The following is a 26041-nucleotide window of genomic DNA, read 5'->3' on the forward strand; positions in this document are numbered from 1 at the left end:
GTACAACGTTCACTCGACGAATTTAATTTCAAAACTGCGAATATAATTGCTAATTCGTGAACATAGATCTCCCCTCTTTATGGCGTAGAATCTCTTACGTAATCCCATCACGTGATCTCGCGGGTTCTCTTCACCACATGCTACTGGTGGGTGAGATTCCGAAAGCTCACGTGATGAGGTCACGTGAGATTCCACGTCAGAGAGAAGAAAGATCCACCAGTTTATGCTTTTATCTTGTAATGATAAAAGCGTAAATTCATTAAATTAAAAAGATATTTTGTTTGGCATGATGTAACCATGACATTTTTCGATCGGCAATTATCATTTTTTTATAAAGTAATAATATGTAAATTATGTAACTAGTGCGACATACGCAAATAATAAGTGCACATATTAGGCACCAAACGTCATTGTCATGTGAATCGCTTTTAAAAATGTTTTTATAACGATTATCTGTTTGCTAATGACTATTTTCAAAATCCATGTTCACATTCCATATATAAGATATTTTATTATTCCGCACAGTAAAATAGTATATACATATATTAACTGCTACAGAATGGGAAGTATCACTTGTAACAATTAAAAATTTTAATAACGAGAAAAAATTTATACATTTTAATTAATAGGCACTTTAGTTGTTTGTGTCAATAATATAATATCAATCATTGTAGAACGATATTATTCAGAACCAACTTAAGCTGTAGCTCCCTTAGCTCTTTCCTTTCCCTTTAATCCAGACCTAACAATATATGAGGGCTGTGTTCCAAATTTATTGCCAGCACTGAAAATGCTACAGTTTACATTATATGCATTATAGATTTTTAATACTGACAGTCAATTTTGGAACAGTTCATATAAGTTTTATAATATGTTAATAATATATATTTTTAAATATTACTAAACAAATATTAACAAATAATATTTATTTTAAAGAACTTTTTATATTGTGTCACTTTATACTAACGTTTTCATTAATTTCTTTTATATATTTTCTTATAAGAGATGTTTAGAAAATGATATCGCATAAGATATTTAAAACATTTTTTTCATAAAAATAAATTTATTAGGATTTATACACGCCATACATACAGATAAAAAAATTATTTTAAATATTTATTTATAGCTTAATATTGTTGGGAATATGCCGAACATATACATATAGAAAAAATTTTCCATATTAATACATTTATATATGAGCGATTTTAAAAGCTATCTTTCTTTTTTTATTAATATATTTTCTATTATACAACGAAATTATTTATGTAGCATTGATTACAGATTTTCATCGCAAGAATGTGTCGTGATCAGAAATTGTATCAAAATTAACATGTATGTCGTGATACCACCCACCATCTGAAAAAACAATAATTTAAATCATCTTTTATAATACATCTTTTAATAATTATAACAACAAATTGATGACTTACTGCTGCGATAAGCGTCGCGTCCACAGTGAGTCCTTTTGTCGAAAATGTATTTTTACAATGTAGTATTTGCAAAGAAAAGAGTTGCAACTGCAACATCAAATCGCAAGAAAATTAAATACCAGAATGAAAAAAATAGTATTAATAAACATAATTTTAGTAAATTTAATAGTTAAATAATCATATGTTAATAAACTATTCAAGAAAAATTACCTCATTTTTTATTTGCTTATCTCTTATGCTATTATGTATGTCGTAAATGATAGTACTGATCTTTTGGATTTCATTCTTGCCAGTCTCGCAAGCCCAGACAATAAATGTTACTTTTATAATATAATACACCATGGATGTTAAGAACGCACTAAGAAGGTGCCTATCAAAAGTAATGAGTACCTCACCTTGCCAGCGCACTAGATAAAAATACAATTCAACGGTAATTTCAACGAAGGATAAAATTACAATAGCAAGAAATTGCAGGCTGAAGATTCTGTTTAGCATTTGTACTGTTTTGGTTAATATTAAATATTGTTTCATCAAAGGTTTGAGTTCTGCTAAGAAAAATTGATTTTTCGACATGTGGCAAATTAAGTTGGAAATAGGTAATTTTTCATCGTTTATCATAAGTGTATGCATGTGAATTAAATCATCGTTGATTTTTTTGAAGCAGGCTTTTAATACGCAAATACAATTCACATGCAACATATTCATCTGAAATTCCAACAGAACCAAATATATTACAGTTGCTATGTGTAGGGCAGTCCAATAATTCTTTTCAAGTAGTTGCACTTTAGTGAAATACGTATATTCTTGCACGATTAGCATAATGACACCGAAAATGTCTTTGATATGGATCCATCTAGATAATTTCTCATATGATTTCGTAGATAGTTTTGAAGAGATGTTCAAAATAGTTTGTAGCAAGTGCATTCGTGGTTTGCTCAAAATGTATGTGACAATCGCCATAAAACCGTCGAGCGTAAAGAAACAGAAATGTTCAAGGGTCCTAGTTACGTTTCCAAAGGAAAATATTTTAGAAATAGTTCTGTGAATGAGTAGCAAATAAAAAATGCAGTAAATACAGATAATCATGGTTGACATGATGTAGCATGGTTTTGAAATTTCGAAGGTCAACGCATTAATCTTATATGGAAATATTCCGAGAATTTTACTTATGATAAAGTTGGGATACATCAAAGATTGAAAATCCGTAGCACGAAACAGCTGCCATTTTTTCCTTATTTTGCCTTTGGCGCATGTTTGAATTTTCGAATTGAACATAATTAGCAAATATTTTTGGAAGAGGAATAATTTATATTGTAATCCTAAGTGTTATTAATACACTAAGTGTTATTAGTACACTGAATGAATACACTGAACTATTAGAATTAATAAAGCTATAATAGCTTTCTGTTGAAATGTAATATTTAGATTCTTTTCTTTATAACAAATGCATTAATTGTGACATGGACTCTTCATTTTATATACACTCGATGAATTTCAATTTAAACTGCCAGCAAATATTGTGTTTAATAGAGAAACAAAGTAGAAGAAGCCGTTTGTTAGTAATAAAGTAACCATGGCGTTCTTCGATCGAAACTTTTCACTCTTATGATAATTATATAAAAGAATTACGTAAAATTGTTGTAATATATGACTCATAAATTTTATTGGATAAAACAGAATAATACGTCTTGAATGACGTATATAGTCTATTATAAAATAAAACAAAACAATTCTTTCAGATAATTAATTTACCCGGTAAGTATATGTTGTATAGACTCATAGACAAATCACGTATCACGACAGGTAACGAATTTTGTAAAAACGAAAAAAAATTAAAAAATAGGAAATTTTTGACGAAAAGATATTAAACTTGTTGCAGCAAATGAGAATGGCCGAAACGATTAAAACATAATTTTGATTTCACGTAAACAGTATATTTTTATTGAAGTATATTTTTATATAGAATTACTAACATTGACTTTCTGCTTGAATTCTTGTCCATTAATTATTTTATTTTAACTGTTAAATTGTGTTGGATATATGTTGAGAAACATTGACATTGATATGAAAACAATAAGGAAAATAAATAAAATGTTAATAAATTAATGAAAATAACAAAATTAAATTAGAATAAATAATTATATAATAAATAATTATATATCTATATTAAAATTAATTAACATATTTTATATGATAAAATTGTTTACATATTTGTTGTAATCCATAAACTACATGTTACTATAAGACAATTCCTCTTTATATTTCAACAAAACTTAAAAGATGCACTAGCGATTTATATTTAATTCGTCAATATTAATATAAATATAGTAGAACGATTTATTTAAATATATGAATGCACACGTGTATATATGAAATATGTACTATATAAATATTAAAAAAAATCTTTTTTAATATGTATCTCATTTTATATAACTGAATTGTTTGCAATACTAATTTCAATTTTTTTATCACAAGAATGTCCCGCAATTAAAAATTGTATCAAAACTAACATGTATGTCGTGATGCCACCCACCATCTGAAAAACAATAATTTAAAATACAAATAATACATTTTTTATTAAAACAGTAAATAAATTGATTACGTACTGTTGTGAGAAACGTCGCGTCCATAGCGAGACCTTTTGTCAAAAATGTATTTTTGCAATGCAATATTTGCAAAGAAAAGAGTTGCAACTGCAATGATAAGTCACAAATCAACTAAATACGAGAACGAAAAAGATAGTATTAATAAACATAATTTTAACAGATTTGATAATAAACACACAAAATTATGTCCATAAATATTATACTATATTCAAAAAAATTACCTCGCTTTTGATTTGCTTATCTCTTGTGCTATTAAGTACGTCGTAAATGGTAGTGCCAACTTTTCTGGCTTGATTCTTGCCGGTCTCGCAGACCCATACAATTAGCATTACTTTCATAACATAATGTACCATGATTGATAAAAACGCGTCAAGAAAACACTGATCAAAAGTAATGATTACCTCACCTTGCCAGTGCACTATGTTATCATATAGTTCACGAACAATTTGAACAAAAGTTATGGTTACAGTTGCAAGAAGTTGCAAGCTGAAGATTATATTTAGCAGTTGCACAGTTTCATTAATCATTAGATGCTGTTTCATCAAAGTTTTGAGTTCTATTACGAAAATTTGCTTTCTCTGCGTTGAACAAATTAAACTCGGAACAGATAATTTCACGTCGTTTGTCATGAATCTTTGCATGTAATTCAGATCATTGTTAATTTTTTTGAAACAGGCTTTTAATACACAAACACAATTAACATACAACATATTCATATGAAACTCCAGGTGAAAGAAATATATTATAAATGCTTTGATTAGGCATCTTATAATCCAATGATTTGTTTCAAATAATCGCATTTTAGAGAAATATACGTATTCTTGCACACCTAACAAGATGACACTCAAGACGTCCTTGATATGGATCAATCTGGATAACTTCTGATATGTTTCTGACGGTAAAAGTTTTGAAGAGATTTCCCAAATTTTCTGTAGTAAGCGCATTCGTGGATTACTTAAGATGTGCGTAAATATCATTATCAAACTATTAAACGTAAAGAAACAGACAGCCTCAAAGTTTCTAACTATGTTTCCAAAAGTAATTATTTTAGAAATGATAATACCGTGATTGAACATCAGGCATAAAATGAAAGAAACGCAAATAATCACGATCGACAGGATATAGCGTGGTTTTGAAATCTCGAAATTCGAAGTATTGATCTTGTACGGAAATATTCCAAGAATACCACAATAAAAGAAGCAAGGATACATTAAGGATTGAAAATTCGTGGCGTGAAATAGCTGCCACTTTTTTTTCATTTTCCTTTTGAATTTTTGAACTGTGAACACAATTAGTAAAAATTTTTAGGAGAGTTATAATTTATATCACAATCTATATCTTAAATATTAGTCAATACATTGAATTCACACACTGAATTATTAGAAATAACACGGATATAATAGCTTCTTGGCTAAGTGTAATATTTATGTTTGTCTCTCTCTTTCTCTCTCTCTCTCTCTCTCTCTCTCTCTCTCTCTCTCTCTCTCTCTCTCTCTCTCTTTCTCTTTCTCTATTTCATTGACTCTGCAATGCCTGTATTAACTACTATGTGAATTTTTTATTTTACTCGATGAGTTTTAACTTAAAACTGTCAGCAAATGCTACGTATAGCAAAGAGGCAAAGCTGAAGAAGCCTTTGTTAGTAAAGAAGTAACCATGGCGTTCTTCGATCGTCATTTCTCACTCTTGCGACATTTCTACAAAAAATATATGCCAATTATTGCGAAGAATATTACTATACCCTCAATAGTCTAAAAGTTTAGGATGCTCGCAAATGCAAAAGATCCAGATTTGACTCCTGACCGAAGTAATATTAATTAACCGCAATAAGAATTAATATTATTGACAGATTTTAATATCTCACTCAGCATTATTAAGATCATTCTAAAATGTGAATACGCATCAAATTGTTAAATTGCTAGTCAATTTGTTTTTTATATATCGCTATTAAATTGAATAGAGTTGATGCATAGTTGATATAATATAGTTAATACCGGTATAGTCGGTAATAAAAGAATATTTCAGTTTTTAGTCCCTGATTTATGTAATACCGATACCAGTGTTTTTCATATCGTTTGAAATCTCTGATATTTAACTTGTATCAAAAAATTATTAATTCGAATTTATTAAGTGCATGCGTATCAAAATTCATAATAATTATCTTTTTTAATTTTTTGATTAAAGAAACATCGCGCATTTCTAATTTCGAATCAAGTGGTATCAAAACATAGTAATCATAATTAACTTTAATTAATCAACCGTGTAGTATAAATTTTGAATTTTTACCATGAATTGTTAAAATTGTTTGCAAAATTTTCAACTTATTGTTATATTATCTTGTTATGTACTTTATTCGGTTATTATCTTTCTGTCGTTATAATTAAATGATTTTTGCTACATTCAAGCAGGATTAGAAATGCTAATGGATTCTAACATTTATTATTTTTTGTTGTCGATTTATATTTACTGAGTTTAAAGAAGCGGTTGCAATAAGGTCATTTTTGTCCTTCATTACTAAATTCAGCTTCATAATTGTCCAGAAGAATATGATTCTGAATCTCTCTTATGAAACACTACATTTCGAACTTGAATGATTTATAAGAAATTTAGCAATTGAAGCCAATATGGAGACATGATTTAATTTTGAAGTAAATAATAGTAACATTTTTCTGTCGCCATTTATTATCCTTGCGACATATTATTGCGTAATATGATTATGTAATTGTTGTAATATAATCAACTTTAGCATATACAAACAAGAAGTGCACATAGATCAAATAGTTTTTAAATTATTATATCCGTTAATAATGATTATAATAACAATTAATTTTATTTTCTATATTTTTTTAAATATAATATCTGTATATTGGATATCTATATTCTGTATAATGCCATAATTGCTACAGTAGCTTCAGAGCATGAAAACATATTTTCGATAATGAAATTCTTAACAAGTTTGTCGCAATTTGTAGATTTTAATGCAGGATAACAGGATTTCTTTTATATGTTAGCATAAATACAATGACGCACATAGAAATGATTTATTTTCAACTTAATGTAATATTAATATAGGCATAGCAGATTTTATTTCTACGCGTATTTATACTCGCATATATTTATATACGAATGATTATAAATATGTATACATACACATAAGTATAAAAAAACTGTCTATTTTTTTTTATTATATTATGTATTTTATTTTATATAACCGAATTATTTGTAATATTAATACCATCGCAAGAATGTGATGCGATCAAAAATTGTATCAAAATTAATATGTACGACATGATACCACCCACCATCTGCAATCAATAATATTATATATATATATATATATATAATGTGAATGTATATATGAATATGTGAACATAACATTTAAATACAATTTATATATGAATAATATTAGGTGTTGGAATTAATTCGTAGCGTTTTACAAAGTATTTATAAGTTTTAAAAGTACTTTCATTAATGTATTTTTTAATGCTCATGTGAAATAAATAACATTCTTTCATTAAAAAAACGCTACGAATTAATTCCAACACCTAATATATGTTTTTTAATTAAAGTAAATAATTGATTACTTACTGTTATAAGAAACGTTGCATCTATAGTAAGACCTTTTATTGAAAATGTATTTTTGCAATGTAGTATTTGTAAAGAAAATAGCTGCAACTGTAATATTAGATGTCAATGTAATTAAATACAAAAAGAAAAAATGTAGAATTGAAAAATGTAATCATATCTTAATAAATTTAACGTTTTCAAAAATTACTTTAACGTACAGTAGATTGTTAAAAAAAATATATATATATATTATACATTGATTTTTATTACCTCGTTCTTAATTTGGGCATTGCTGGTGCTATTCAGTACATCATGAATGATTGTATTGATCTCTTGAGCCTGGTTCTTACTAGTCTCACAGGCCCATACAATTAGAATTATTTTTAGAAAATAAAACGTTATTGACATTAAAACATCAAGAAAGTGCATATCAAAAGTAATGTGTATTCCATTTTGCCAACGCACTGCATGATAATAAACTTCAAAAATAATTCCAGAAAAGGTCATGACTATAGTAGCATGAAGTTGCAGACTGAAGATTAGATTCAATTTTTGCACTGCGTCACTAATCATTAGATGCTGCTTTTGCAAAATTTTGAGTTGTATTAATAAAAGTTGATTTCTCTGTATGTGATAGATCAGCTTAGGCACACACCGTTTTACTACGAGTTTTTGTAAATGTGCGATATTTTCGTTAAGTCTTTTAAAACATGCTTTTAACACACATACACAATTTATATATAACATATTTATCTCAAACTCCAGCAGAGTTAAATATCCAATGAACATTACGATGAGGATGTCCTTATAGTTTAATTTAAGCATGTGATTTCTAACAAAATATATGCTTATTTGCATGATTGATAATATAATACCAAAAATATCCTTGATATGAATTAATTTGGATAACTTTTGATAACATTCTGGGGGTAATGTCGAAGATATTTTCAAAATAGTCTGTAACAGGCGCATTCGCGGATTGCTTAAAATGTGTGTGATGATCATTATGAAACCATTGCACGTGTAATAACAGATAAATTTAAGAGTTTTAGTTATATCGAATAGATTAGATTTATAAAAAAATATACAATCGTAAATGATTAGTAAATCACAAATGCCGCAAGCGCAGGTAATGATGGTCAACAGGATGAAGTACCATTTTGAAATCTCAAAAGTCGAAGCATTGATCTTGTACGGAAATATTCCGAGAATACGGCAAAAAGTGAAACAAGGATACATTAAAGATTGAAAGTCTGTGGCATGGAACAGCCAATATCGTTTCCACATTTTGTCTCCTCGGTATACCTTTAAATTATCGAATTGAACACGATTAGCACAAATTCTTGGGAAAATAACAATCTATTATAATCTACAATCAAATATTATTCATCAGTATATTTCAGAATTAATATAGATAAGGTTGCGAAAGTTTTTATTTTAAATCTTCAAATCAATTTGTTCGTAACAGGTGTGTAAATTGATCTACGTGTTATCTAAACTCGATGAGTTTCAATTAATAACTGCAAACGTGTTGCGTACAGCAGAGAGACAAAGCTGAAGAAACCATTTGTTAGTAGTGAAGTAACCATAGCGTTCTTCGATCGGTGTTACAGAAATATAAAGAGGGTGCTCATATTACCCAATCCTATTTATTATAAATATTAAGAAAAAAAGAATTAACATTTCGAGACCGCAGATCCTTCTTTAGCAATAATTAAACATACAATAATTTTAAAATACACAGTAATTTAAAATCAAAATATATCCGTATGAATCAATAATCTTGAAGGTATTGTAATAACACACAACGATGAATTAAGATAGAATAAGAAGATATATCTCATCATTATTCGTTAGTTTTAAGAAGATATATCTCATCATTATTCGTTTTAAGGTAAATAAATTCTTCAGTCGTTTATCACTTTTTAGATGTAGCGTTATATAATTATATGTATATAATTATATATAATTGTTTCAATACGTCAGTATTGATATAATATATCAATCTTTGTATACATACACAATGCAAAAAGTACACAATATTTGCGTAGATCAAATAGTATTTAAATTACTAGATCCATTAATCATAATTACGATAACGATTAATTTTATTTTCCACGTTGTATACAATATATACATTGTATATACATTATAGATAATTTTAACGTATAATTTTAAAGTATATTTTTGTACTATAATTTGTTGATTTAATATTGTTAGCTGTTTATATCTTTTAGTATAATCTTTACTTATTTTATACTTATATTGTACAATTAAACGTAATTATAAAAATTAATTTGAGCAATTTACTAAAATGTAATAAGTTAAATTTAATTTTTTAATAATATTGTATATTTGAAAACTTATGTTTTGAAAAATATGAACAATAATATGGAAAATACAAGATGAACAAAATAATTGTTAATATTGTATATTAAGGAAAATGCAATAATAATGCTAATATAATGATTAAAATTAATCTTATTATTGTATATCTATATTAAAAAAATATTTTCCATAATGGAATTTTTTACAGGTGTCATATTTATGAATTATATATTATGTAGCATGACATTTATTGAATAACATTTATTATAAAATATTAAAAAATTACATCTATACTATATAAACTAAATTGATATTATAGTGCTTCTATATTAATAAAGTCAAATAATATCGATTTCTTCGAGATCTATTGTATTTTCTATCAATTTTACAACACAGTTGATTTAATTATAAGAGCGTGATCAAATAAACTTTTATTTAGAATTCGTTACGTCAAAATCAATTTTTGAACGCCCAAATAAAAGGGATCTTCCTACGTACGACGCATTATACAGAGAATCTTTTAATTAGTATTTGGTTTTTTCTAAATAACGACATATTTTTAATGATAAAATGCCGCGTATACTAAAAAATTAGAAGTTTCTCTTTGCATATATCCGAAATATTAGAAAATCTCGCAGAAATCTCGAGAAAGGCTGGAAAAAAGGCGTTTATTAACAAGTCCAAAAAGCGATATGAACATATATTATTTATCTATTGGGTTACGGAGACATATTATACATATATGTATATATGTCAAAAGTTATGTCTGTCACACTCTTATTGAACAGATATAAGTACTTATACTATATGAATGATTCTATATAAATATCATGAAATCATCTTTATATAAATATAAAAAAAGGTTTTATTTTGTATTTCTTTTTTAAATAATCTGAATTACTCACGTAGTCTAAGTTAGATTTTTCATCACAAAAATGTGACGTGATCAAAAATTGTATACCTAAGGTATATAATTCCTTCCTTTTCATCAGAGGACACTTCTCCGATGATTTTGACATTGATATATGTTATATAGGTGAGGGTACTAATCAACTTTTCCTTAAAAATTTCCATAAAAATCGGCAGACTTATATAATTTTCGAGTAATATTTACATAAAACTCACTTTCAGATCTTTATTATTTTCGGTATTGCATAACTTTCCACACGAAAATTTATTTTTGCGATGCAGAATTTGTATAGAAAACAATTGCAGCTGCAACATCAAATCGCAAAATAATGCAAAGAAAAAAAACAAAATTAAAAAGTACAATTTCAATTAAGTAGATTTAATATTAAAAAAATTATGTTAGCATTTCAAGAAAAATTTAAATAAAATTGTGTTTTTATTATCTCATTTTTAATTTGGTTGTCGCTATCAAATACATCGTGAATAGTGGTGCTGATGTTTTGATTTTACATGTTTGTTGTAATAAATTCATAAACTACATGTTACTGCAAGTAACAATTTCTCTTTATGTTTCAACATAACTCAACAGACGCTATATCGGTTTATATTTAACTCATCGTCAGGATTAACATAGATATAGTAGAACATTTTATTTAAATATATGTATGCATATATGTATATACGATTCTATGTAAATATAAAAAGGTCTCTTTTTTATTATAAATTTTTTATTATAAATTTTATATAACTGAATTATTTGTAATATTAATTCCAGATCTTTCATCACAAGAATGTCCCGCAATTAAAAATTGTATCAAAATTAACGTATATGTCGTGATGCCACCTACCATCTAAAAATAATAATTTAAAATAATATAATATATCTTTTATTAATTAAAGCAACAAATTGATTACTTACTGCTGCGAGAAGTGTCGCATCCATAGCGAGACCTTTTGTTAAAAATGTATTTTTGCAATGCAATATTTGCAAAGAAAATAGTTGCAACTGCAACGTCAAGTCGCAAAACAATTAAATGCAAGAACGAAAAAGATGAGTATTAGTAAACGAAAAACATGGTATTAGAAAACATAATTTTAGTAGATTTAATAGTTAAAAAATTGTTTCCAGAAACAATCTATGTTCAAAAAAATTACCTCGGCTTTGATTTGCTTATCTCTTGTACTATTAAGTACGTCGTAAATAGTAATGCTGATCTTTCGAACTTGATTCTTGCCGGTCTCGCAGGCCCATACAATTAGCATTACTTTCATTATATAATGTACCATGGTTGTCAAAATCGCGTCAAGAAGATGCCGATCAAATGTAATGATTACTTCACCTTGCCAGTGCACTATGTAATCATATAGTCCAGAAGTAATTTGAGCAAAGGTCACGGTTATAGTTGCAAGAAGTTGCAAGCTAAAGATTACGTTTAACAGTTGCACAGTTTCGTTAATTATTAGATGCTGTCTCATCAAAGTTTTGAGTTCTATTAAAAAAATTTGATTTCTCTGCGTTGAGCAAATTAAACTAGGAACAGATGATTTCATATCATTTGTCATGAGTCTTTGCATGTAATTCAGATCGTCGTCGATTTTTTTTAAACAGGCTTTTAATACGCAAACACAATTTACATACAGCATATTCATATGAAACTCCAGCTGAAGCAAATATACTAAAAATGTTGTGATTAGGCATCTAACAATCCAATGATTTGTTTCGAATAATCGCATTTTAGAGAAATACACGTATTCTTGCACGGCTAACAAGATGACACTCAAGACGTCTTTGGTATGGATCAATCTGGATAACTTCTGGTAGGTTTTTGATGGTAAAAGTTTTGAAGAGATTTCCCAAATTTTTTGTAGTAAGCGCATTCGTGGATTACTTAAGATGTGCGTGAGTATCATTATCAAACCGTTGAACGTAAAGAAACAGACAGCCTCAAAGTTTCTAACTATGCTTCCAAGGGTAAATATTTTAGAAATAATAAAACCGTGGTTGATCAGCACGCACGAAACGAAGGAAACGCAAATAATCACGATCGACAGGATATAACGTGGTTTTGAAATCTCGAAATTCGAAGTATTGATCTTGTACGGAAATATTCCAAGAATACCACAATAAAAGAAGCAAGGATACATTAAGGATTGAAAATTCGTGGCGTGAAATAGCTGCCACTTTTTTTTCATTTTCCTTTTGAATTTTTGAACTGTGAACACAATTAGTAAAAATTTTTAGGAGAGTTATAATTTATATCACAATCTATATCTTAAATATTAGTCAATACATTGAATTCACACACTGAATTATTAGAAATAACACGGATATAATAGCTTCTTGGCTAAGTGTAATATTTATGTTTGTCTCTCTCTTTCTCTCTCTCTCTCTCTCTCTCTCTCTCTCTCTCTCTCTCTTTCTCTTTCTCTATTTCATTGACTCTGCAATGCCTGTATTAACTACTATGTGAATTTTTTATTTTACTCGATGAGTTTTAACTTAAAACTGTCAGCAAATGCTACGTATAGCAAAGAGGCAAAGCTGAAGAAGCCTTTGTTAGTAAAGAAGTAACCATGGCGTTCTTCGATCGTCATTTCTCACTCTTGCGACATTTCTACAAAAAATATATGCCAATTATTGCGAAGAATATTACTATACCCTCAATAGTCTAAAAGTTTAGGATGCTCGCAAATGCAAAAGATCCAGATTTGACTCCTGACCGAAGTAATATTAATTAACCGCAATAAGAATTAATATTATTGACAGATTTTAATATCTCACTCAGCATTATTAAGATCATTCTAAAATGTGAATACGCATCAAATTGTTAAATTGCTAGTCAATTTGTTTTTTATATATCGCTATTAAATTGAATAGAGTTGATGCATAGTTGATATAATATAGTTAATACCGGTATAGTCGGTAATAAAAGAATATTTCGGTTTTTAATCCCTGATTTATGTAATACCGATACCAGTGTTTTTCATATCGTTTGAAATCTCTGATATTTAACTTGTATCAAAAAATTATTAATTCGAATTTATTAAGTGCATGCGTATCAAAATTCATAATAATTATCTTTTTTAATTTTTTGATTAAAGAAACATCGCGCATTTCTAATTTCGAATCAAGTGGTATCAAAACATAGTAATCATAATTAACTTTAATTAATCAACCGTGTAGTATAAATTTTGAATTTTTATCATGAATTGTTAAAATTGTTTGCAAAATTTTCAACTTATTGTTATATTATCTTGTTATTGTACTTTATTCGGTTATTATCTTTCTGTCGTTATAATTAAATGATTTTTGCTACATTCAAGCAGGATTAGAAATGCTAATGGATTCTAACATTTATTATTTTTTGTTGTCAATTTATATTTACTGAGTTTAAAGAAGCGGTTGCAATAAGGACCTCATCTCTTATGAATCACAGCATTTTGAATTTGAATGATTTATAGGGATATTCAGTCTCAATTTGACAATTGAGACCGATATAGAGGTATATATTTTACCCTTAGTATTGTTTAAATTTGTGAGGATGTCAAAAATAGTATTTATTATAACTCCTTTGAAACAGCGAAGAATTTCTGTATCTATTGAGTATCAAGAAATGTCTCAATGATTATTTAATATTGAAGTAAATAATGATAATGTTTTTCTGTCGCCATTTATTATCCTTGCGACGTATTACACAATATCATTATGTTTAATTGTTGTAATAGAATCAAACTTTTACACAAAAAAGAAGTGCACATAGATCGAATAGCTTTTTAAATTAATATCACAGTTAATAATTACTAACAATAATTAATTTTATTTTCTACATTCTATATAATATTTACATACAGAATTCTGCATAGTTGCTATTATAATGATTAATCTTATCCACATTAAAAAAATATTTTCGATAATGGAATTTTTGATAAATTTGTCGTATTTTATAAATTATATATTATGCAAAAACAACGTTTATTGAAAAATATTTATCATAAAATATTAAAATTACTGTACTATAAACTAAATCGATACTACAGTACTCCATATTAATAAGTTAATTATTTTCGATTTCTTTGAGACATATTTTTTATCATTTACGATAGTTGATTTAATAAGAGTGTGATCAGATAAACTTTTGGAAATCGTTACGTCAAATTCCATTTCGGAACGCATAAATAAAAGGGTTCTTCCTCTTCGACGCATTAAACACAGAGATTCTTTTGATTACTGCCCAATTTTTTCTAAAATAACAACGTATTTAATGATGAATGCCGCGTACGCTAAAAGATTTAATGTAAAACGATCTAATGTAAAATTGAAAATTGTCGTTTGTTTGTATTTTTAATATTTTAAAATATAGCAACTAACAACTATTGCTCTACACCTTTTTCCAATATTTTATTAAATTTAATTAATTGAGCGTGGATATTCAAATTTATTTAATTAAAACTGTGTTTTATTACATCACTTTTATTTTGTCCGTCCCTGGTGCTGATTTCTTGAGCTACATGTTTGTTGTAATCCATAAACAACATGTTATTGCAAGTCAATTTCTCTTTATACTACAGCAAAACTCAGAAGATACAATATGGATTTATATTTAACTCAGTATTAACGTAGATATAATAAAACGTTTTATTTAAATATACGTATGCATATGTATATACTATTCTATGTATATACAACAGATCTCTTGTTTTATGTTATCTCATTTTATATAACTGAATTATTTGTAACATTGATTCCAGATTTTTCATCACAAGAATGTATCGCGATTAGAAATTGTGTAAAAACTAACATGAATGTCGTGATGCCACCCACCATCTAAAAACAATACTTTAAAATATATAAACAATACATCTTCCATTACTTAAAGCAACAAATTCATTACTTACTGCTGTGAGAAACGTCGCGTCCATAGCGAGACCTTTTGTCAAAAATATATTTTTGCAATGCAGTATTTGCAAAGAAAAGAGTTGCAACTGCAACGTCAAGTCGTAAAACAATTAAATGCAAGAACGAAAAAAATTATATTAGCAAACATAATTTTAGTAGATTAAATAGTTAAAAAATTGTTTTACATAAACAATAAATATACAAAAAAATTACCTCGTCCTTGATTTGCTTATCTCTTGTACTATTAAGTACGTCATAAATAGTAGTGCCGATTTCTCTGGCTTGATTCTTGCCGGTTTCGCAGGCCCATACAATTGGTATTACTTTCATAACATAATGCACCATGGTTGTTAAAAACACATCAAGAAGATGCTGGTCAAAAGTAATGATTATCTCGCCTTGCCAGTGCACTATGAAATCATATGCTTCACAAGTAATTTCAGCAAAGGTCACGATTACAGTTGCAAGAAGTTGCAAACTGAAGATTATGTTTAGCAGTTGCACAGTTTCGTTAATTATTAGATACTGTCTCATCAAAGTTTTAAGTTCTATTAAAAAAATTTGATTTCTCTGCGTTGAGCAAATTAAACTAGGAACAGATGATTTCATACCGTTTTTCATGAATCTTTGCATACAATTCAGATCGTCGTTGATTTTTTTGAAACAGGCTTTTAATACACAAACACAATTTACATATAGCATATTCATGTAAAACTCAAGATGAAACAAATATATTGTAAATGCTATGAGTATATATCTTTCAATCCAATTATTTATTATAAATAATTGCAATTTAGAGAAATATATGTATTGTTGCACAGCTAACAAGATGACACTCAAGACGTCTTTGGTATGGATCAATCTGGATAACTTCTGGTAGGTTTTTGATGGTAAAAGTTTTGAAGAGATTTCCCAAATTTTTTGTAGTAAGCGCATTCGTGGATTACTTAAGATGTGCGTGAGTATCATTATCAAACCGTTGAACGTAAAAAAACAGACAGCCTCAAAGTTTCTAACTATGCTTCCAAGGGTAAATATTTTAGAAATAATAAAACCGTGGTTGATCAGCACGCACGAAACGAAGGAAACGCAAATAATCACGATCGACAGGATATAACGTGGTTTTGAAATCTCGAAATTCGAAGTATTGATCTTGTACGGAAATATTCCAAGAATTCCACAATAAAAGAAGCAAGGATACATTAAAGATTGAAAATCCGTAGCGTGCAACAGCTGCCATCTTTTCTTCATGTTTCCTTTGAATTTTCGAACGGAACACAATTAGTAAAAATTCTTGGAGAGTAACAGTCTGTATCACAACTTATATCTTAAATATTAGTCAATACATTCAATTAATACATTGAATTATTAGAATTAACACGGTTTTTAGCTAATAATAAGTTTAATATTTAGGTCTTTCTCTCTCTCTCTCTCTTTCTCTCTCTCTCTCTCTCTCTCTCTCTTTGCAATGCTTATATTAACTGTGACATGGATTTTTTATTTTATATACACTCGGTGAATTTTAACTTTTAACTGCCAAGAAATGCGACGTGTAGCAAAGAGAAAAGCTGAAAAGTTTTTGTTAGAAAGGAAGTAACCATGGCGTTCTTCGATCGTTATTTCTCATTTTTACGATATTTATACATAAAATATATAGTATATCAATTATTCAAATGCCAATTATTACGAAGAATATTACTAAGGTCTCGATAGTTTAAAGACTTAGGACGCTCGCACGGAATGCAAGAGATTCAGGTTCGATTTCCGGCCGAGGTCGTATTTTTCACTATAAGAATTAATTACAGATTTTAATATATCACTTAGCATTATTAAAATTGCGAAAGATGCGAAAGAGCATCAAATTGTTAAATTGATAGTCAATTTATCTCGTGATGTTACTATGGTAGTTTTGTAGAGTTTTCGTTCCAAAACCCAAAAATCATTTCGGCCCGCATTTTAAGGAACTATATACGTAGGATATAAATTCACACAAAATCTTATAAGTATACTTAAGATCCAGCTAGACCGAAAACATTGATTTCTAGAGGTTGTTTATACAAAAAAATATTACGTAAAATTGTGACTCATGAATTATATACACATACAAAATAGAATAATGTACATTATACATTTATATGAACAGTAATTTTAAAACTTTTATCATAATAATGACTTTTTGATTTCTTATCTTCTCTCTTTCTTTCTTATTTTTTCTTTTTCTTTCTTCCTGTTGCTCTGAATACAAAAAATTAATTCGAATTTATTAAGTAAACATATATCAGGATTCATAAGAATACTTTTTCCAGTTATTGATCAAAAAAACATTGCACATTTCTAATTTCGAGTCAAGTGGTGTCAAGGCATAATAATCACAATTAACATCAATATAATAATCAACCGTGTAGTATAAATTATGAATTTTTATCGACGAATTATTAAAATTGTCTGCAAACTTTTTCAACTTAAGTTATATTAACAATATAAGAATCTTTTTTTTGTATATATGAGAAACGCATATATGAGAAACAATCAATACTAGATCATATTGTAATCTTTTAGAACTACGCGCCGAATTGTTCTAGATGGTAGCATCAAATTATTAAATTGCTTGTCAATTTAATTCGCGAGTTTAATTATTAGAGTAGTTTTAATTGTGGTCCGGAAAAATAATTCGGTGCGCAGTTCTAAAAGACTACAATATGATACATATGCAAATACGTATATAGTGTATATTAGTAATTCAAGATTGAATTATTTAAAGCAATGAAGATCTAGCTTCGACCGTAATAGACTTTTTTCTAGTATTATGTTGTATTATCTTGCTGCTATCTGCTTATTATTTCTCTGTCATTATAAAATGATTTTTACTACATTCAAGCAGGATTAGAAATAATAATAGATTCTACAATAACATGTTTTGTGTTGTTGATTTAGTAATCTTAAAAAAGAGATTGCGATATAGAGATCATCTCTCCCCCTTCCAAATTCATATTAGCTTCGTAATTCCTTAGAAGAATATGATTCTGAATCTCGTCTTTTATGAATCACAATATTTGGAGTTTAAACGATTTATAGGGGACAATTGAGGCCGATATGGAGGTATATTTTCCCCTTTTTGTTTGAATTTGTGAGGTATGCCAAAAATGGCATTTATCACAATCCCTCCTTTAAAACAGCGAAGAATTTTTATATCTATAGAATAACATATCTCAGGGATGATTTAATTTTGAAGTAAATAATGATATCATTTTTCTGTCGCCATTTATTATTCCTGCAATGTAAAGTATAATATGATTATGTAGTTGTAATATATTCAACTTTTGCACATACAAAAAATGAATGTACATAGACCGAATAACTTTTGAATTATTATATTCGTTAATAATGATTATAATAACAATTAATTTTATTTTCCATTTTTTATAATATATAATATTTACGAGTACATACGGTATTCTGCATAGTACCAAGTTGCTACTTTGGTACATGAAAACAAGTCGAAAATTTCTAATAAACTTATTTCCGATTCTGAAGTTACAATATTAAAGTAAGAAAAAAAATAATAAGATAACTTAAATTTTAACATAAATTTGTGTTATCTTATTATCACATAACAATGTTATTTGATACTTTTATGTTGATTAAAATCATTACTTATTTTACAAGTATTATTATACGGTTAAATATAAGTATGAATTCTTTTCTCCGAATTATTAGAATATAACACGAATGAAACTTTAAATTATTTTCTTATAATACTGTGTGTTTAAAAACAATCAAGTTGCATTATATATGCTCTAAAAGACATTGATATGGAAAGTATAAAGAGGACAAATAAACTATTAATAAATTGATGAAAATGCAATATTAATGCCACTATATATTATTTAGAATTATATCTTCAGGTTAAAATTAATCGATTATTTTCAATAACAAAATTCTTAATAAGTTTGTCAGTAATTTATAGATTACATGTTAATGCAGGATGACAGTTTCTTTTTATATTTCTGCACAAATACGACGCAATAGCGATTTTTCTTCAATTTAGTATTAATATAGGTATAATAAATTTTATTTTTACATGGATTTATATTTATATATATTTATATACGAGTGATTATAAATATGTATATACACATAAGTACAAAAAAATATTTTTTGTTATTATATATCTTAGTTTATATAATTATTTGTAGTATTGTTTCCATCGCAAGAATGTGATGTGATCAAAAATTGTATTATAATTAACAGGTACGTCATGATGTTACCCACAAACTGCAATCAATAATTTAAAATATATATGTGAACGATATACGTCTTTTAATTAAAGTAAATAATTGATTACATACTGTTACGAGAAACGTCGCATCTACAGTGAGACCTTTTATCGAAAATGTATTTTTGCAATGTAGTATTTGTAAAGAAAACAGCCGCAACTGCAATATTAGATTTCAATGTAATGAAATTAAAAAAAGAAGAAAAACGTAGAATTAAAGAACATAATAATGTATTAATAAATATAATGTTTTCAAACATTACTTTAACGTACGTTTGATATTTAGCAAAAAAAAAATATATATATATATATATATATATATAGATAATTGAATATAATTTCTTATTACCTCATTCTTAATTTGCTCGTTGTTAGTGCTATTCAGTACATCATGAATGATGGTGCCGAGCTCTTGAGCCTGATTCTTACCAGTCTCACAGGCCCATGTAATTAGCATTATTTTTAAAATATAAAATGTTATCGATATTGAAAACACATCAAGAAAGTGCATATCAAAAGTGATATGTATCCCATTTTGCCAATGTACTACGTAATAATAAACTTCAAAAATGATATCAGAAAATGTCGCGACTACAGTAGCATGAAGTTGCAGACTAAAGATTAGATTCAACATTTGTATTGTATCGTTAATCATTAGATGCTGCTTTTGCAGAATTTTGAGTTGTATTAACAAAAGTTGATTTCTTTGTATGTGATATGTCAGCCTGGGTACACACGGTTTTACTACGAGTTTTTGCAAATGTGTCATATTTTCGTTGAGTCTCTTGAAACATGCTTTTAATACACATACACAATTTATATATAACATATTTATCTCACACTCCAGCAGAGTTAAATATCCAGTGAACATTACGATGAGGAAGTCCTTATAGTTTAATTTAAGCATGTGATTTCTAATAAAATAAATGCTTATTTGCAAGACTAACAATATTGTACCAAAGATGTCCTTGATATGAATTAATTTGGATAACTTTTGATAAGATTCTGGAGGTAATATCGAAGATATCTTGAAAATAGTCTGTAACAGGCGCATTCGCGGACCGCTTAAGATATGCGTAATGATCATTATAAAACCATTGCACGCATAATAACAGACATTTTCAAGAATTTTAGTTGTGTTTAATAGATTAGATTTAAAAATATAATCGTGAATGATTAGTAAATCATAAATGCCGCAAGCGCTGATAATGATGGTCATTAGGATGAAGTACCGTTTTGAAATCTCAAAAGTTGAAGCATTGATCTTGTACGGAAATATTCCGAGAATACGACAAAAAGTGAAACAAGGATACATTAAAGATTGAAAGTCCGTGGCGTGGAACAGCCAATATCGTTTCCACATTTTGTCTCCTTGGTATATATTTAAATTATCTAATTGAACACGATTAGCACAAATTCTTGGGAAAATAACAATCTGTTATAGTCCAGAGTCAAATGTTATTTATCAATATACTTCAGAATTAATACAGATGAGATTGCGAAAGTTTTTATTTTAAATGTAATCTTCAAATCAATTCGTAACAGGTGTGTAAACTGATCCATGTGTTATCTAGACTCGATGAATTTCAATTAAGAACTGCAAACGTGCTGCGTATGGCAGAGAGACAAAGCTGAAGAAACCATTTGTTAGTAGCGAAGTAACCATGACATTCTTCGATCGGCACTTCTTAATTTGGAAATGGATTAGAAAAAGAATTCCGCCAAATTATTACATTATTTTACATCACTTATAAATTATGTGTGTATATACATATAAAATAGAATATTACACACAAAACTCTGTAATATTCAATACAAAACTATAAAAAAATGTTCAATGATCCAGCTCACTAAGGAAATTATAAATAAATTTTAGAACATTTGTTATATCAAAAAACAAGAATGAACGTTTCGAGACTACAAATTCTTCTTCAGCAATAATTAAATATACAATAATTTAAAATCAAAATGAATGATGTAATATGAATCAATAACTTTTGAAGATATTATAATAATACACAACGAATGAATTAAGATATGGAGTAAGAAGATATATCTCAGGGATTATTCGTTGGTTTTGGAATTAATGATAAATTCTTTAGTCATCGTTTATCATTCTTATGATATACCGTTGTATATAATTATATGTAATTCATAACATTATATGTAATGTTGTTCAGTACAATCAGTAATATATTAATCCTTGTATACATACACAAAGCAGAAAATACACAATATTTACACAAATCAAATAATATTTAAATTACTAAATCCATTAATAATAATTAGAATAATGATTAATTTTATTTTTCATATTGTATACAATACATACGTTATAGATAATTTTAACGTACACTATGAAGTATATTTTTGAACTACAATTTGGTAATTTAATACTGTTAGCTCTATATCTTTTAATATAATTTTTACTTATTTTACGTTTATTGTATAGTTAAACGTAATTACAAATTAATTTCGGCAATTTAGTGAAATGTAATAAATTTAATTCAATTTTTTAATAATATTGTATGTTTGAAAACTTATACTTTGAAGAATATTAATAGTAATATGGAAAGTACAAATTGAACAAAATTATTGTTAATATATTGGAGAGAATGCAATAACGATATTATTATATTGATTATAATTAATCTTATTAATCTACATTAATCTACTATATATCTACATAAAAAAAGTATTTTTAATAATGGAATTTTTGACAGATTTGTCATATTTTATAAATTTCATATTATATAGGATGACGTTTATTGAATAATATTTATTACAAAATATTAAAAAAATTATATAATATGTATTATAAACTAAATTTATAGCGCTTCTGTACTAATTAGTTCTGTATCAATTATTCGTCAATTATTGTCGATTTTGTTTTAGATGTATTTTCTATTCAATTTTACGATATAGTTGACTTAATAAGGACCTGATCAAGTAACTTTTGTTTGAAAATCGTTACATCAAATTACTTTTTGAACGCTTAAATAAAAGCCTAATTCTCCTCGCATTATTTGCGACGCATTATACAGAGAATCTGATTACTGTTCGATTTTTTCTTAAAAAAACAGCATGTTTAATGAATGCCACGTACGTAATGATATCAGAAAATGTCATGACAGTAGCATGAAGTTGGAAACTAAAGATTTAATTCATTTGTACTATATCGCTAATCATTAGATGCTACTTTTGCAGAACTTTGTATTAACAAAAGTTGATTTCTATCAATTTTACGGTATAAAAGATTTAAAGTTATTTCTCTTTGCATGTATCCGAAATAACAGAAAATCTCGCAGGAAGTGGCTACAGAAAAAAGCTTTTATAAACAAGTTCAAAAAGCGATATGAATTTTGTTTTGTTGGATCGCGGTGTGAGACATATACATATATCGAAAGTTATGTCTGTTACACGCTCTTATTGAACACATACATATATATATATATACACATACAATGTATATATATATATATATATATATATATATATATATATATATATATACAAATAAACGATTCTATATGAATATAATAAAATTATCTCTATATAAGTAAAAAAAGGTTTTATATTGTATTTCTTTTATAAATAACCTGAATTACTTATGTAATATAGGTTACAGATTTCTCATCACAGGAATGTGACATGATAACAAATTGTATAATAATTAACATATATGTTGTGATGCTGCTCATCATCTGAAAATAGTAGTAAAAAGTATGAATAATATACATTTTATTAATTAAAACAAATAATTGATTATTTACTGCCGTGAGAAGCGATGCATCCATAGTGAAAGCTTTCGTCGAAAATATATTCTTGTGATGCAGAATTTGTAAAGAAAACAACTGCAACTGTAACGTCAAATCACAAAATAATGCAAGAAAAAAACAACTTTGAAAACTGCAATTTTATTTAAATAGATTTAATATTTAAAATTTATATTAACATTTCTAGAAAAATTTAAATAAAATTGTGTTTTTATTACCTCATATTTAATTGGTTCGTCGCTGGTGCTATTAAGTATGTCATGAACTGTGGTGTTGAGCTTTTGAGCTTGATTCTTTCCGGTCTCGCAAGCCCATACAAGTAGCGTTATTTTCATAATATAAAATACCATGGACGTTAAAAGAATATCAAAAAACTGCCAATTTAAGTTAATGAATACTCCATCTTTCCAATCCACTACATAGAAGTATAGTTCAATAGTGGTTTCAATAAGAGACATAACTACAATAGCAAAAATTTGCGGGCTAAATATTGTGTTCATCATTTGTAATATTTCGCTAACTATTAGATGCTGTTTTTGAAGGATTTTCAGTTTTATCAAAAATTGATTTCCCTGCGTGTGCCATATCAGCCCGGGGACACGGTTTATATCTTTTATCACAAGCTTTTGCATATATACTAGATTGTCATTGATTCTCTTAAAACAAGACTTTAATACACAAACACAATTTACATACAACATATTCATTTGAAACATTATCAGTTCCAAGTACATAATTAATATTGCTTGCAAAACGTTTGAATAGGTCAGTTCAAGTATTTTATAAAAAAATATGGATAATTTCACTATCAGCAAAATATTACCGAAGATGTCTTTGACATGAATCAATCTCGATAACTTCTGATATGATTCCGAAGGCAATTTTAAAGAAATATTCAAAATGGTTTGTAGCAAGCGCATTCGTGAGCCACTCAAGACATGCGTCGTGCTTACAACGAAACCGCTGATTACGTAGAAAGCCAAACTCTCCAAATTTTCAATTACGTTTTCAAAGTTTATTATTTTAGAAATGAAAATATGGTGAATCAATGCGAGATTTAAAACGCAGCAGACACAAGTAATCACAGTCGACATAATGTAATACGGTTTTGATGCCTCGAAGGTCAGAATGTTGATTTTATACGGAAATATTCCGAGAATACGACAAAAATTGAAGCAGGGATGCATTAAAGATAGGAAATCCATAGCGTGGAACAGTTGCCATTTTTTCCGCATCTTAGCGTCCTTGTTTTTTCGAACTGAACATGAGTAACAAATATTTGTAAGAGAATAACAGTTTATATTATGATAGGTAGTTTATTATTAATCAATGTACTATATTAATAGAAATACTTCTTTTCTAATTAATTGCATTTTTTTTACAACAAATGTACAAACTAATATGTATTTTTATCCGACCTATCCTCGTTGAGTTTAAGTTTGAAACTACGAGCAACTGCTGCGTCAAATATATTGGTGAAGAAACTATTTGTTATTGATAAAGTAACCATAGCATTTTTCGATCGACATTTATCTCTTGGGATAAATTGCATAAAGAAATGTAGCATATGACAAATTATGTAAGCGTGTATGAAATAGGAAGCATAAACTGCGTAATATTAATTGCATGATTCCTATCACGCATAATCCCAAAAGATTCATTAATGACTATTTAATGCAGAATATAACATTTTCTTTTTTTGCATATTATGGATATATAAATATTTTTATATTATATATATTTGATATTTAATATTCTTTCTTTTATAAATTTATTTTTTTATATAAACTCATTACTGTATAAAATTCTAGAAGTATATTTATTAAAATTTTTAAAGTTATTTTCCTAAAATTAGAAGAAACTTATCGAAATTATTAGAAAATTATCAAATAAAATACCGCAGTCTGCAAAACCTTTGTCATATATTTAAAAATTAAAATTAATTTAAATAATTAATAAATTAACTTATTAATAAATTTATTAATATAGATATTTCTATTAGTGTCTTAGTATTCTTAATTTTAAATTATTAATCGTACAACTTTATGTTACGTAAAAAAGTAAGTTCAAATTTGATCACAATTTGTATTTTAGTCATGTAATGATTTGAAAAAACGGAGAAAATGTAACTGTAATAATACATCAATATTGCCTTTCGATAAAGTTCTATTCAATTTGTAATCAATGAAATTATAAGTACAAATATAAATATCTTTAATAAAATATTTGATCCCTTCTCAAAATTAATTTAA

The 26041-nt window shown here is 27.3% G+C and overlaps 8 protein-coding genes across 15 annotated transcripts in view; 1 reads left to right on the forward strand and 7 right to left on the reverse strand.

Moving 5' to 3' along the window:
* The window catches only part of LOC105150915 (agrin), a 717341-nt gene that overhangs the window by 427440 nt on the left and 263860 nt on the right, over positions 1-26041 (forward strand). The gene's annotated exons all lie outside the window — the stretch shown is intronic.
* LOC147907572 (uncharacterized) lies at positions 9-3485 on the reverse strand. Its single transcript, XM_087412714.1, has 2 exons — positions 1641-3485; positions 9-1517 (listed from the first exon to the last, which is right to left on the reverse strand). Exons 1-2 carry the CDS (start codon positions 2703-2705, stop codon positions 1326-1328), a joined length of 1257 nt encoding a protein of 418 aa, XP_087268840.1. The 5' UTR covers positions 2706-3485; the 3' UTR covers positions 9-1325.
* On the reverse strand, positions 3630-5295 carry LOC147907573 (uncharacterized). Of its 2 annotated transcripts, none has more exons than XM_087412713.1 (3): positions 4258-5295; positions 4037-4123; positions 3630-3966 (listed from the first exon to the last, which is right to left on the reverse strand). In XM_087412713.1, the coding sequence occupies exons 1-3, from the start codon at positions 5293-5295 to the stop codon at positions 3856-3858; spliced, it is 1236 nt and encodes a 411-aa protein (XP_087268839.1). In that variant the 3' UTR covers positions 3630-3855. The 2 variants fall into 2 exon arrangements, with proteins under 2 accessions (XP_087268839.1, XP_087268838.1); XM_087412712.1 differs by having other exon boundaries at positions 4037-4147.
* On the reverse strand, positions 5644-11542 carry LOC147907574 (uncharacterized). 2 transcript variants are annotated; one of them, XM_087412719.1, is made up of 3 exons: positions 7874-11542; positions 7625-7711; positions 5644-5733 (listed from the first exon to the last, which is right to left on the reverse strand). In XM_087412719.1, exons 1-3 carry the CDS (start codon positions 8888-8890, stop codon positions 5710-5712), a joined length of 1128 nt encoding a protein of 375 aa, XP_087268845.1. In that variant the 5' UTR covers positions 8891-11542; the 3' UTR covers positions 5644-5709. The 2 variants fall into 2 exon arrangements, with proteins under 2 accessions (XP_087268845.1, XP_087268844.1); XM_087412718.1 differs by lacking the exon at positions 5644-5733 and adding an exon at positions 7224-7341.
* LOC147907575 (uncharacterized) lies at positions 9773-13033 on the reverse strand. The gene has a single exon (XM_087412722.1). The coding sequence runs from the start codon at positions 13031-13033 to the stop codon at positions 11945-11947; it is 1089 nt and encodes a 362-aa protein (XP_087268848.1). The 3' UTR covers positions 9773-11944.
* Positions 15905-16992, reverse strand: LOC147907576 (uncharacterized). Its single transcript, XM_087412723.1, has one exon. It carries the CDS (start codon positions 16986-16988, stop codon positions 15906-15908), a length of 1083 nt encoding a protein of 360 aa, XP_087268849.1. The 5' UTR covers positions 16989-16992; the 3' UTR covers position 15905.
* LOC147907577 (uncharacterized) lies at positions 19911-22663 on the reverse strand. Its single transcript, XM_087412736.1, has 3 exons — positions 20363-22663; positions 20087-20173; positions 19911-20012 (listed from the first exon to the last, which is right to left on the reverse strand). Exons 1-3 carry the CDS (start codon positions 21374-21376, stop codon positions 19911-19913), a joined length of 1203 nt encoding a protein of 400 aa, XP_087268862.1. The 5' UTR covers positions 21377-22663.
* Positions 23573-25024, reverse strand: LOC147907578 (uncharacterized). Its single transcript, XM_087412406.1, has 2 exons — positions 24008-25024; positions 23573-23873 (listed from the first exon to the last, which is right to left on the reverse strand). Exons 1-2 carry the CDS (start codon positions 25022-25024, stop codon positions 23622-23624), a joined length of 1269 nt encoding a protein of 422 aa, XP_087268532.1. The 3' UTR covers positions 23573-23621.

Source organism: Acromyrmex echinatior, chromosome 13, assembly GCF_024713525.1.
Source record: "Acromyrmex echinatior isolate Ae372 chromosome 13, ASM2471352v2, whole genome shotgun sequence".
Classification (NCBI taxonomy): domain Eukaryota; kingdom Metazoa; phylum Arthropoda; class Insecta; order Hymenoptera; family Formicidae; genus Acromyrmex; species Acromyrmex echinatior.